Source organism: Paramisgurnus dabryanus, chromosome 9 (genome assembly GCF_030506205.2).
Source record: "Paramisgurnus dabryanus chromosome 9, PD_genome_1.1, whole genome shotgun sequence".
NCBI classification, from domain to species: domain Eukaryota; kingdom Metazoa; phylum Chordata; class Actinopteri; order Cypriniformes; family Cobitidae; genus Paramisgurnus; species Paramisgurnus dabryanus.
The window spans coordinates 11,694,973-11,708,623 of NC_133345.1; the positions used below are offsets into that span (position 1 = coordinate 11,694,973).

The 13,651-nt window shown below is 37.7% G+C and overlaps 1 protein-coding gene across 2 annotated transcripts; it reads left to right on the plus strand.

The window, feature by feature from the left end:
• Positions 1–3,278: 3,278 nt before the first annotated feature.
• Positions 3,279–12,040, plus strand: LOC135773990 (extracellular calcium-sensing receptor-like). Of its 2 annotated transcripts, XM_073815674.1 has the most exons (7): positions 3,279–3,326; positions 3,588–3,745; positions 4,110–4,398; positions 4,478–5,221; positions 7,225–7,452; positions 8,498–8,621; positions 11,142–12,040. In XM_073815674.1, the coding sequence occupies exons 1-7, from the start codon at positions 3,279–3,281 to the stop codon at positions 12,038–12,040; spliced, it is 2,490 nt and encodes an 829-aa protein (XP_073671775.1). The 2 variants fall into 2 exon arrangements, with proteins under 2 accessions (XP_073671775.1, XP_073671774.1); XM_073815673.1 differs by lacking the exon at positions 3,279–3,326 and having other exon boundaries at positions 3,498–3,745.
• Positions 12,041–13,651: the final 1,611 nt, after the last annotated feature.

Genomic DNA, 13,651 nt, shown 5'->3' on the forward strand with positions numbered 1-13,651 from the left:
CACACTTCGGAGCTTTGGTGTCACTGGTAACCATGGGCGTAGATTTAGGGTGGGACGCTAGGGACATGTCCCTTCCAATATTCAGAGAAGACTGAATTGTCCCTAGCAATAATTTCGACCAAACAATTAATCTGTATTCATATATAACCACTAATGTCCGTCTTTTTCTTGTGTTTTCTATTTTTTACTTATTATATTTTTGTCAGAAATAATTTAAATTAGATTAGAAATCTTTTGCAATCCCGTTCTGTAAAAATAACGCTCTATGTGGTACACAAACGGTTAACAGCTTTCGTTCTCTGCAATGCCCGCCTCCGTAAGTCACATCGCTAATATGATTGGCTTTGCATTTCTTTAGTCCCGCCTCTCTAACGCACATTGCTAATATGATTGGATTAGCATGCTTGAGTCCCGCCTCTCTAACGCACATTACTTTTTGATGGGCTTGTCTTTACTCGCTACGTGTGATAGGATGGTTTCACTTTGTACAACGCGCCAAAGTTCACTCAACAAGACGCGCGTGATTATTCGGGCCACAGGTAAGTGAGGAAGAAAGTATTATTATACCCACTGTAACTGTTTCATGCACAAAAAAAGTTGTGCCACATAATGATTCAAGGACAGTGTTTTCACCAATACATGACAATCCCATGTTAACCCTGAGGAGTTGCAAACTTGTGTCAAACTTTTATAAATGGGGTGGCAAGGTTATTTAGAGGGTCCCTAATCCATGAAAGAAAATAAACCCAACATGGTAAAAACATGAATTCATGTCATGATTGCTGAATACTTTCATTACTGCACTGTGGTCATTACTTGCACAGATGTAGACATAATGTTGCATTTTAAACAAACTATTTTTTTTCACACTGATTAACTGTCTGTTAATGAAAAGAAGATTTAATGTGAACTACAGAAACTTTAATAAACTGTGTTCAGGAAACAGCATGATATATATACCTACTTCAACACTGGGATTTTTTGGCAATATTAAATTAAGAATTAAATATTAATTGCACATTCTTCAATGTTATAAAGTAAACATGGATTCATATATATTACAATGTGATTTTCTTTTTTTTTACAAAGACTTAAACAGCTACTGTTTAGGCTCTAGGACATAACGAATTGTTTATTATAGTACATTAAATTTGGGATGGCACCGGGGGTGGCGAGTCAGATGTCACTGAGTAAAGTGCATACTGAGTTGTCTGTTGTTTATGTCAAGTAAACGGTGATAAACAGTTTTTGCAATGCGACCATTTTATTTATGTCCCCACCAATGCCAGAATCAAACCTACGCCCTTGCTGGTAACATCCCTAATTTTCTGCACACATGCCATAAACAGAGTCACTTGAGGTATGAAAATGCACATTTGGACAAGCCAGCTTCATTTTAGAATAAAGTGCTGTGGACTGATGAAACAAAGATTGAGTTATTTGGTCATAACGACTAGAAAGAACACAGTATTCCAAGAAAACACTTGCTACCCACAGTAAAAATCATGCTGTGGGGCTATGTGGCCATAGCCTGGTCCAACCAGACTCTCGTAAATTCATTTCATTTGTACAGAGAGTCTGGCCACGCTCCATTGCAAAGCGTTACTTCCGTTAAGGAGGGTCCTCTGTTGAAGTTTAAAACTATTGGATCTGCCCAGAGTCACTCAGGATCTGCCAAAGCCAATCGCTAACGTGTGGTCGTGATGTATATCATGCACCGAAACCGTCCGGAAACAACAAGTCAGAATAATCAGACAAACAAAACTTAGCAAACCTGGTTCTTGCTCCGGCTTTAACTTCTGTATATTGGGCAGTTTTGCAACAGCGGACCGATTAGCTTTTCTCACGTCTTTCTCTGCTGCCATTACTGAACTACAACTCAAACTGACGCACAACCTCAACGTCATCGTTCTTAGCCACCCCCATCTGTTCGCTGATTGGTCCTGCAGATTTTTGCAGGAGAAATCGAAACTCTACAGAGCAGACCCAGACGTACTACTGCAGCGAAATGAAAATTAAGCGGAAGCACGTAGGAGGGCGGAGCCAGGCTAATGTGGCCAGTGCCAGTACTGGAAATCTTGTTAAAGTCGAGGGTCGCATGGATTCCACTCAATATCACAACACATTCTCACTCCCCAAGGCGTCAAAATCTGAAGCATTTTTAAACGCCTTTAGGGTCAGTATGAAGATGCGAAGGGTGCCTCTTTGCGTCACTATATAGACGAAATGATAACTCTGTTGCTTTCATGCTAATCCCTCAGTGTCGGATATAGCCGAAAGGGCATCCCGGAAGGTAATGCCGTCACAGTCACAATATGCGACGTCAACGTATCCGACGATCGGCAGGATCATGTCGCTTCTGGACGGTAACTATTCAATTTTTTCCATATTTTTAAACCATTGTCGCTTGGGGTCCAGAGGCTTCCCGGATGTGATTTTTCTGTTAGGGTGCCCAAAAGTATGCACCTGTCTAATTTCGTTTAGCTGCATATTGCACATTTTATTATATTTTAACATAGAATTATTATATATGTTATAAATTATGTTATTTTTGTTACTTTTTGTTATAGGTCATATTTTAAAAACACATTTTGTTTCCAGTATTTTGCCTTTCAATTACTAAAAACTAATTTTCTTTTTTTATATTTTAAAAACAATTGCAGTTTATCATTGCAAGAGAAAAAATTATAAAAAAATTACTTTGAACATAACAATGTGCAAGTGTAAATAATCAACACACGTAGAGCTCTTAAACTTCTGTTTATAACTGTTTAACTTTCATAAATTGCTTCATTTCAAGTATTCACAACATATAGTCAGTCTTCTACTAATGACTAAAATTACATTTCATGTTTTTTCTTTTAATATTTTATAGACATATAGACTGAACTGAACTGCCTTTCCATTGTACACTACATCCAGATGCCACTGCTGGAGTAAACCCCGTACTGGCAGTTTATTTGCAAATCTGTCAACATGGCAGAGAAGCTCATTTCAGCCCAAGAACCTTCAATCTACAAATGTATTTATACTTAATAATTTACTTATCAGTAAACAATTGTTTTAAAGGATTCAAGTGTTACTGATAAAGTTAAACCAAAAAAGGATTAATAATTTTCACCTCGCACACAGTGTTTTGATTTAGAACGCACTGAAAAATCACTTCGGTGATAGTCGCACAAGTTTATTTTTATGCATCTAAAGCTCAATTTGGATCTGATAATTACCCACTTGCAGATGCTTGGTGCCCCACGCAGCCCATTTCTGACTCTCTTTCCATGTTTTTTCATAATTTTTTTATCATTTGTCATGTACAGGCCAAAAAGGTAAAAGTAACCACGCTGATTTTAAATCAAACAAGCGGGCCAGATAAAGATAATTAGAGGGTCGTATTTGGCCCACAGGTAGCCAGTTGAAAAGCCCTGCCCTATGAGATCACTGGCTACATTTTGTTCATGTATATTAACTGTCTATAAAAATGGAGACATTACTGGGTCAGTCACATTTAAGCGTAGGTGAGCTTAGTCTTCGGGATGTTCTTTTTTCTATACACGCACCTGCTTTTTCATCATCTTCTATCTGCAAAGGCAGAAAACACTATTTGCCGAATGATGGGAGACCCTACATACCCAGTGTTTTCTAAGGATGGAGAATTTAATATTGGAGCAATTTTTCCAATCCACAGCAAAGAAACATTACCTTCATTTAAATTCACACAGAAACCTCAGCCTCTATCATGCTCTAGGTTTGCTACATTAAGAACTATGCTATAAACGGAAACACTTTACAGTAAGGTTGTATTTGTTTATGTCAGTTACATGACAATAACAATAGTTCTACAGCATTTATTCATCTTAAGTCATGTTAATTTCAGCATTTACTAAAACATTTAAAAAGTAACGCACAATGAACTAACATGAACAACTCTATTGGCATTAACTAACATTAACAAAGATTAACAAATGCTGAAATGTATGTTGCTCTTATCTGATGTTAGTTAATGCATGTAGTAATGTTAACTAATACAACCTTATTGTAAAGTGTTACCCTAAAATACTAATGTAATTAATGCTCATGTTTTTAGTCTTCTGTTTGAATGTTTTTTACAGTGTGAATCTAAGAGATTTTCGTCTGGCTCAAATCATGATATTTGCAATTGAGGAGATTAACAAAAATCTGTATTTACTTCCAAATGTTTCTATTGGCTACAATATCTATGATAGCTGTGGTTCAAGACTGTCTTCTATGAGTGCAATTATGGCAGTGATGAATGTCCAGGACATTGCAGCAAGGGAAAAATGCATTGGAGAGTCTCCTATACATGCTATTATAGGAGAAACAGAGTCTGCCACAACAATTATTTTGTCTAGAACCACAGGACCGTTTAAAATTCCAGTGGTAAGAGGCAATTAGAGTAAAAGTTAATTAAATTGCTAAAGACTGACAACTGACTTCTTATTGACTGTTTTTTTATCAGATAAGTCACTCAGCATCGTGTGAGTGCCTCAGTAATAGGAGAGATTACCCTTCTTTCTTCAGGACTATTGCTAGTGATTATCACCGAAGCAGAGCACTTGCACTTTTGGTCAAGCACTTTGGCTGGACTTGGGTTGGAGCTGTGAACAGTGACAATGATTATGGAAACTATGGAATAGCCACATTTTTGAATACAGCACAGGAGGAGGGGATTTCTGTAGAGTACTCTGTGAAATTTTACAGAACAGAGTCGGAAAAGCTCCAGAAAGTAGTACAAACTATGAAAGATGGCACAGCAAAAGTAATTGTCGCATTTGTTTCATTTCTTGATATGGGATTACTAATTGAGCAACTAAGTATTCAAAACATTACAGGCCTCCAAATGATTGGAGTATTTGGATGGATAACTGTAAATAATAACATCAATCCAAACACTTTTCATGTGATGAGAGGGTCACTGAACTTTGCAATACGAAAAATCAATGTTCAAGGGTTTGGAGATTATGCTACAAAATCATTCTGGGAAACTGATTTTCCATGCTCACCTAGAGATCAATTTGAATTAAATTGCAGCAGATTTCAGGATCTACTTGAACTGAAAACCTACAATGAAGATGTGTCTGAACATAGATATTCAAGTAATGTCTACAAAGCAGTATATGCTGTGGCTTATGCACTACACAGTCTGCTGAAGTGCACAGGACAAGAAGGATGTGAAAAGGGCCTGACAATACAACCACAACAGGTAAACAAGAAAAATAAAGAGAATATTGGATAAAGTCATCCCTGTTTTAGTTTGACTTTATGCAGTGTTCGAATTATGTCAAAGTTTATGGGAGGTCCCCTAGCTAAGCCCCACCCCCCGGCCAAGCTCCACCCCCCTCATTATAGGGTCGCTGTGATTTCACAACGTAAGATGTGATCGTCCTTGATCAACAATCATCTGATCCTGGTTTTAATCAAAGAAACCCCAAATTACCCTTAACTCAAACTCTAAAAAAAGTTTACCCCTCAAATTAGTGTGAAACACTGGCAAGGGCAGAAATTTAAAACAGAATAGGGGTGAAATAGGGTGGACTCATTCTTAAATTACATAATTTTACTATATAGTAGTGGTTAAATGGATGATTACATTGCGTTTTTTGAGTCATAGATTGAATAATTTTCGGATCAGCAAAACTGGAAATTATGAGCATATAAAAATAGAAAAGAACAAAGTTACAAATAAAGCAAGATCTAACAGTAGTATTTAGGTACATAAATAGAATCAAATGAATAATAACACTGTCTTCTTCACTGTATAAATTACATATAATTAATCTTTTTAAAGATACATAATTTTAAAGATAGTCATCATGCCACCAGGTTGAAGGTTGCTGTCCCCAGCACTCACAGCAGCCCCATTCGCGTAATTTGCGGGTGGTATACGTCCCCACCGCTTTATGACCAAGTTGATTGTGCCCCAACTTCCGACCACGAAGTAATTCTTGCGTTCATAATCATAATTAGGGTCCATATTCATTTAAAACGCATGGACAACGCATGACGCGCCGCCGCCTTCTGCTTTTCAAAGCGGTCGCCTGTGAACACGAGTTTTGTTTTAGACGCGTCTATTTGAGTGCACTTGCTGCACGTTTAGATTTAAAATAAACTTGAGCGCAACTTGATACCTTGATAAAAGGTAAATGTAAATGTAAAAAAAAAGGTAAAAATCTACCGGTAAGTTATATATGTAACAATGATTAATCTATTAATAGTTATTCTTCATCTATTTCATGCAAACGCTAGGGGAAAAAATATAGGGGAAAATATTTGATCCTTTTCAGCAGTTTTTGATTAAGTATAATTGAATAATATTAAAATACCTTATGGTAGGGCTGCACGATTATGGCAAAATCATAACTGTTTTTAGACTATTTGCATTGAATTGGAAACTATATTTTTGGAAAATATATTAATTGCAAGGCTGCAAAGAATAGTGCACTGAGGATTTAATTATATTATTTTAATATAGTCAGTGGTTAACTAAAGTGGGCCGGTCTAAGACATGAAACTCCAGGGCTGAAAATGAGTCCCACTTCGGCCCTGCATGTTACATTTTTCCAAGGTTTAAAAAAACACATGCAAAAGATACTTTCTACAAATAATTATTTATTTCTGAAAGATGCGTAGTTGAGCGATAGGCTAAGTATTAAAGAGACTATCATTTATTATCATTTAAGCGTGATTTCTTCTGCTTTCCTAATAAAATATTTTGTGTGACTGGGTTGACCAGCCATCAGTCTGAGTGGATAGCTTTGCCACTGTTATGAAATAATTGTTTGAGAAGATTTTTTAAAAAACCCTTAAACCTAAAGATTACTAAAGATTCTTACCGCAACTGAGGTAAAAAATACTCCACACGCAGATAGAGACATTAACTCGTCTGTCAATTCCTCCAGAAAACAGCATGAGGTGCACTTGCGAGTGTCTTTATTTCGGACAGAAGTCATTTGAATTATTTTATTGCGAAATTGGGACAAATAATGGACAGTATCGCTTTGTGACACGCAAAATGAGGATTTTAAATTCATGTAGTATTTTAATTTGAATAAAAACCAGGGGACCCCCCTAATTTATGTTTTTGTGCTTTATGGGGGGTCCCTTAAGGCTTATAGGAGGTCCGGGACCCCCCCAGACCCCCTTCAATTCGAACACTGACTTTATGTTCAACTGCTTCAATAATCATGTTGCAAATCTTTTCATTAGGTGGTTGAGGCTCTAAAAAGGGTAAATTTCAGTGTAAAATTTGGAGATCAGGTGTGGTTTGACAGCACTGGTGGTGTAGTGGCCCAGTATGAAGTTGAGAACTGGCAGCAGGTCTCAGATGGATCATTTCAGTTTAAACCAGTGGGTTACTACGATGCCTCACTGCCCCCTGACCAGCGCTTTGTACTAAACACTGAAAACATAATCTGGGCTGGAGGACAGCGGGAGGTAAATTACCTGTTTTTCTGATAGGGCTTGTTTAAACTGGGGAAACTTAATATAATGACAAAAAGAGCACTTTTCTATTGGATGTAAAGAAAATGACATTATGAGATTTGTCGAAAAAATATCTGAAAACCTTTAAATCATTCAGAAAACAGGGATAGACAGGGAATTTGTCTGTAACAAGCAAAAATACTTCATGATATTTGACATTATATTATATTGATATTTTTATTTAAAAAATCTGAATATGAATCAGGCAATATAGAATTCTAAATCTATTTTTTGAAATTCAATTTTTTTATTTTAGTCTGCAGAAATAATAATGTAGTGTTGTTACAATATCTTAATCACAGGTATTTTGGAGCTTTATAGGAAATTGTATCAACACTCTAAAAACAAACGGTGCTATATAGCACCAAAAGTGGTTCTTTGCTCGTAATCATAGAAGAACCGTTTTCAGTGCCATATAGCACCGGTGAAGCACCTGTAAAGCACCTGTGTAGAACCAAATAGGGGGCATATAGCACCACATATGGTTCTACATAGCACTATATGGTTCTACACAGGTGCTTCACTGGTGCTTCACCGGTGCTATGGCACTAATAACGGTTCTTCTATGATTACGAGCAAAGAACCACTTTTGGTGCTATATAGCACCGTTTGTTTTTAGAGTGAATATATGCATTGAATTATCTTTATTTTATCTAATTCATTGGCATATCATGCACTTACAATAATTATATAAATATTATAAACTATTGGCAACAATAAAACATGTATCAGTTCTTGTTTTTGTGTGTGTGTGTGTGTGTGTGTGTGTGTGTGTGTGTGTGTGTGTGTGTGTGTGTGTGTGTGTGTGTGTGTGTGTGTGTGTGTGTGTCTGTGTATTTACAATACTACATTTTCTTTTAGTTAACAGTTTAATTTACATTATAATTATTAAGCTTAAAAAATGCAATAATCTGTTCTTAAAAAAATTACTGATATATAAATATGTATATGTATATGAAAAGCTGAATTTACAGATATTATCTATGTTTTTATGTAGAAGCCAATGTCTGTATGCAGTGAGAGTTGTCCTCCAGGCACTAGAAAGGCTACACAAAAAGGAAGACCTATCTGCTGTTATGACTGTATTCCATGTGCAGATGGAGAAATCAGTAATGAGACAGGTAAACTTCTGCTCATCTAACAGATCTAAGGAAAACTTCTTAGTTGCTCCCTTTGTGTTTTCATTTTCTAGGGCACTCTACAGTGCATCATGAAATGACACATTGGAAACACGCCAGCAGCGTGTGATCATGTGAAATCTTTGTTTGTGTCTCAATCATCTTCCAAGCTCACAAGCTTGTGAATCGGTATATCGTCTACACAGGTTAGGGCACTGCTAAGGACCCTAGCTCACTCCACATTGGGACACTGTTCAGTTATTTTCCTGTGACGTGACTGCTTAAGCGTGTTGTGATAATTCATGTAATTTTTAAACATCTGTTAAAGTATATTATAAAAAACACTTTTACTATTTTGTTACATATCCGTTAATAAATTTGGAGGAATATAAAATTTAAATATTAAGTAGATTGTGGTCCATTTCTATATATATATATATATATATATATATATATATGTTTATATCTTATATTATAAAATCTCATTGAGCTATTGAGTTGGCTTGCACGATTTCGGTTGGGGAGCTTCAGAAAAAGTCATGTGATTTATGGTAAGGGAACATAGGGGCTGGTTTTTGTGTGCATTGTGGGAATTTTGATGGATTGTTCCAGTGCACTGAAAGGATTTTGCGATTGAGACCTTAAAATGGTCAACTCATAGAAAAATGCCCAGACTGAACAAGGGAGCTGAACTACTCCAAGTCCTTATAAAGGCTCAGAGTGATGATGACAGGTTCTGCCATTTCAGCAAAGCAATCTGTGTGAAAACTGTCTCAAAAATAAAATAAAGAAAAAGACAGTTTGTTTGGGGGCAGAGCATGTTCGTGCAGCTCTCACGGGAGTTGCTTGCGGGTAATGTTGGCTTGTCTCGTGGTTCGAGAGCCGTGTTTGCAAAGTTGGTGCAGCATCTTTGGTTGCTGGCAAATGGAGTTAGTAGAGGGACTTGAGATGGCTTTTCTCATCCTTCTGTCTCCGTTGCCTCCAGAAGGGATTCGAGAGCCCCATGTTGGCTTCTATGGTCTCAAACAGTTGCCTGTACATCATTGTTTGACAAGTCAGACAATGATCACTTGTCTCACAGTTCGAGACCCCCGTCTTCCAAGGCTCTGCGGCAACTTCAGTTGAAAGGACTGGCAAATCTCTGTTATCATCAGGAGGAATTTAGGAGCCTGCATGTCTTCGCCCCTGACCGGTTGCCGGTGTGTTATTGTTTAATGAGTCAGACAATGTTTGCGTGCCTTGCAGATCAAGCCCCACTCTCAACCAGTCTATGGAATGACTTAGTTATTGAGGAATTAGATATTCTTAACATTACCTAGGGGATTCAAGTTAATTATCCGCTATTTCCCTGGGCATAAGGGCTTTAAGATGTTGTACAAAGTTTAATTTAGACTGGCCAACAGAACAACAATAACTCAAAGTAATTTAAGTTGTGATTTTTTTTAAAGAAACGGGTGCAGCTTCAATGTTGAGGGTTTCCATTCTTCCCATACTTGCACATTGAAGTGTCTAGGTCATGGAAAACACTGTTTTATTCTAGAAACTGAATCAATCATCATATTGTTTTTGTAATATTCATAGCCATACAGATGTGGTTATGAGATGATGCCAAAGGAAGAGGAAACTCAGCTCATTTTTTATCTTCAGAGTCTGCATCATCTCTAAAACCTCAGACACTGCCCATAGTTCCTTGCCATCGTACATCTAATATGGTGTGCAAAGCTTATATGGCAGTGGGTCATGCTGGTGTATGATTGCACACAATGGGTTTTTGCAAGCATACAAGGCCAATTATCTTGGTGAATATGTTAATAGCAAGGTGGTAGACCCTGGCTGCTGCCAGAGGCAGATCTTTTTCTCAGGACTGTCAAAGAGACATCTGTGGGTGTACTCGCAACCTTCCACTAGGCTCCTCGTATGGGTAACAGAAAAACAGCCCAGGGGTCAAAGTACCAACCACAGGCCACACCAAAAGCAGATAAGACAGATCTAAGGGCTGTCATTATTGCTCGCAAGGCCATCGACAATAAGCCCTGATGTTCACATTGGGTTTTGGATGATGCCCCTGTTCGTGAACATAAAACATCTGCTCTCCTGAATAGCCTTCAGGGAATCAATATGCTAATCCTGCTGTCTGTGTCTCTAACTGAAAACACTAGTAAATCTGTTTTAAAGTCTCCTGCTGTTCAGTTGTTTCAGGGCATTGAAATCACCCAAAGTCTAGAGGTGTGTGAAAGATGGATTCCCTTAGTGCAGTTTTTCCACGATTGGAAAAATCTGCCAAACGTGACACAATGGTTGTACTTGGAAGATTTCACAGGAGCACACACTGCTATAGTGATCCCAATGTTTTATTTCATAATGCAGCATCTTGTTCCCTTTCTCAAGGAATCATTGTTACACATGTAGCAAAGACATTCTCTTTCTACTGTTTAGGATGATATTTCTTTTTAATAAAGTTTACAAGTGGAATCAATTTCTTTTTGTCTCTAACTCTATAGTGATCACAATCTTTTCTTCCAGATTCAAATAACTGCCAGCAGTGTCCAGGGGAATACTGGTCTAATACTGAGAACACTGAATGTGTGTTAAAGGCTATAGAGTTTCTGTCATTCACAGAAGTTATGGGTATAGTGTTAGTCTTTTTCTCTATTTTTGGAGTAGTAATAACTGTTCTGGTGGCAATCCTGTTTTACAGTAAGAAGGACACTCCTATTGTAAAAGCCAACAACTCAGAACTGAGCTTCCTTTTGCTCTTATCATTGATTCTGTGTTTTCTCTGTTCACTTACTTTTATTGGTCGCCCCACTGAGTGGTCCTGTATGTTGCGTCACACAGCATTTGGGATCACTTTTGTGCTCTGTATCTCTTGTGTTCTGGGGAAAACTATAGTGGTGTTAATGGCATTCAAGGCCACACTTCCAGGAAGTAATGTCATGAAATGGTTTGGGCCTGCACAACAGAGACTCAGTGTTTTTGCCTTTACACTTATACAAGTTCTTATCTGTGTGCTTTGGCTAACAATAGCTCCTCCTTTCCCCTATCAAAATATGAAATATTATGATGAGACGATCATTCTTGAATGCAGTCTGGGTTCTACTATAGGTTTCTCTGCTGTGTTGGGTTATATTGGTCTTCTGGCTCTCTTGTGCTTCATTTTAGCTTTTCTGGCTCGGACGCTGCCTGATAACTTCAATGAAGCTAAATTCATCACATTCAGTATGCTCATATTCTGTGCTGTATGGATCACATTTATCCCATCCTATGTCAGCTCTCCAGGAAAATTTACTGTGGCTGTGGAGATATTTGCTATTTTATCATCAAGCTATGGTTTACTTTTCTGCATATTTGCACCTAAATGTTATATCATCCTGTTTAAGCCTGAACAAAATACAAAACAACATTTGATGGGAAAAACATAAACATTACTGAGAAAAAGTAACGTAGTTACATCTAGAACAGTGCTCACCACCCCTCTTCCTGAAGATCTACCCTCCTGTATACTTTAGATCCAACCCTGCTTCAGCACACCTGCCTTAAATTTTTAGGTAGCCATGAAAAGCTTGTTTAGCAGGTTCAGGAGTGTTTGATTGGGGTTGGAGGTGAACTAGCGTTGCCGCGGTGACAGAATTTTCCCACCGGTTAATTAGCGCGTCACAAACCCGGTGATCCGGGTATCACCGGGTGGGAGGGGCTTATAAATGTGCATGCAGACGTGCACATTTTACTTTCACTTTTGAATTACGCAACTGTTTAAATGCAGTGCTTGCGTACGCTGCGTTAAATTGCGTATGAATTTGCGTGCAATGCGAGTTCAACAGCTGGTAATTAAGTGCTTGAGTCAATGTGCGCAGGTAATTCTCACAGAACCCGCCAGTCCCAAGCAGAGCAACCGGCTACTTCTCCATAAAGCGCTGCTTGAATGATGGGTTTATTATTTTTCTTGATGAAAAACACAACAACAAAATGATCTCGCTTATATTAAACATCATATATGTATATTATTACAAAAATGAGTAAGCACGCGGCTTCTGCTATTGTCTGGTCAGTCAGCTCACCTCGCAAACTCTGACAGAAATAAATGAAATCTGACACCTGCTGCTCTGTGACGTGACGCGCGTTCAGCTGAATTCAGGCAGCAGACAAATTCAGTATATCAAAAACGACGATGAAAGACGGTGTCCCGATGGGCAAGTGATCTAACCGGTGAGACGCTGAAGCACCGGTAATCAGCGTTTCACCGACTATCGCGGCAAGCCTAAGGTGAACTCTGCAAAAAGTAGATCTCCATGAACAGGGCTGGTGATCACTGATCTAGAACAATAATAAAATATTGAAAATGCAACTGTTTGATTTATTTCAATAAGTACTGGCACCATTAAAAGCTTTCATAAATTCAGACTACATTTTTTTTACTATGTGCATGTGTGAATTAATTTTTTGCATGATGCTCCCAGCTTAACCCTCTGGGGTCCGACCATTTTGGGACACTGTCAGAGGTTCTGACATGCTCTTACATTTGGTCTTTTTTCAGTTGCTTTAAACATATTAATGGCAAGTGTCTCATAACACTGCGTTCAGCACAAACTGGGCTAAAATATTATATGAGCAACATGTATGTACATGTTTGAATTTTTGAGAGAATAATGTTTATGCGTGGTTTTTAAAAAAGCTAAATTTTTAAGTCACTGATATAAGTCCACAAAACCCATACTAAACATGTTTTAACAAGCCTTTTCTAAACAGAATCTAGTAGTCTACAGTTTTTTTCTTTAAAATGATGTTAAAATCATCCTGCCTACTCATTCACATAAAACAATATATTGATTTAGAAATTGTAAGACACTTTTTGTTTTTGTTGAGGGGCCGTATGCGAGAAGGATTGATTGACAGCTAGCAAACAAAGGCTACATAATGAGGCAGGAGGGAACTACAGTAAAGAATGTGAGGACAAATAAATGTAAACATGTTTGTTTGAGGTTTATTAAGAAGTTAACAATATAATCAAAATAGAAATGAAGGTCAGTAGGACA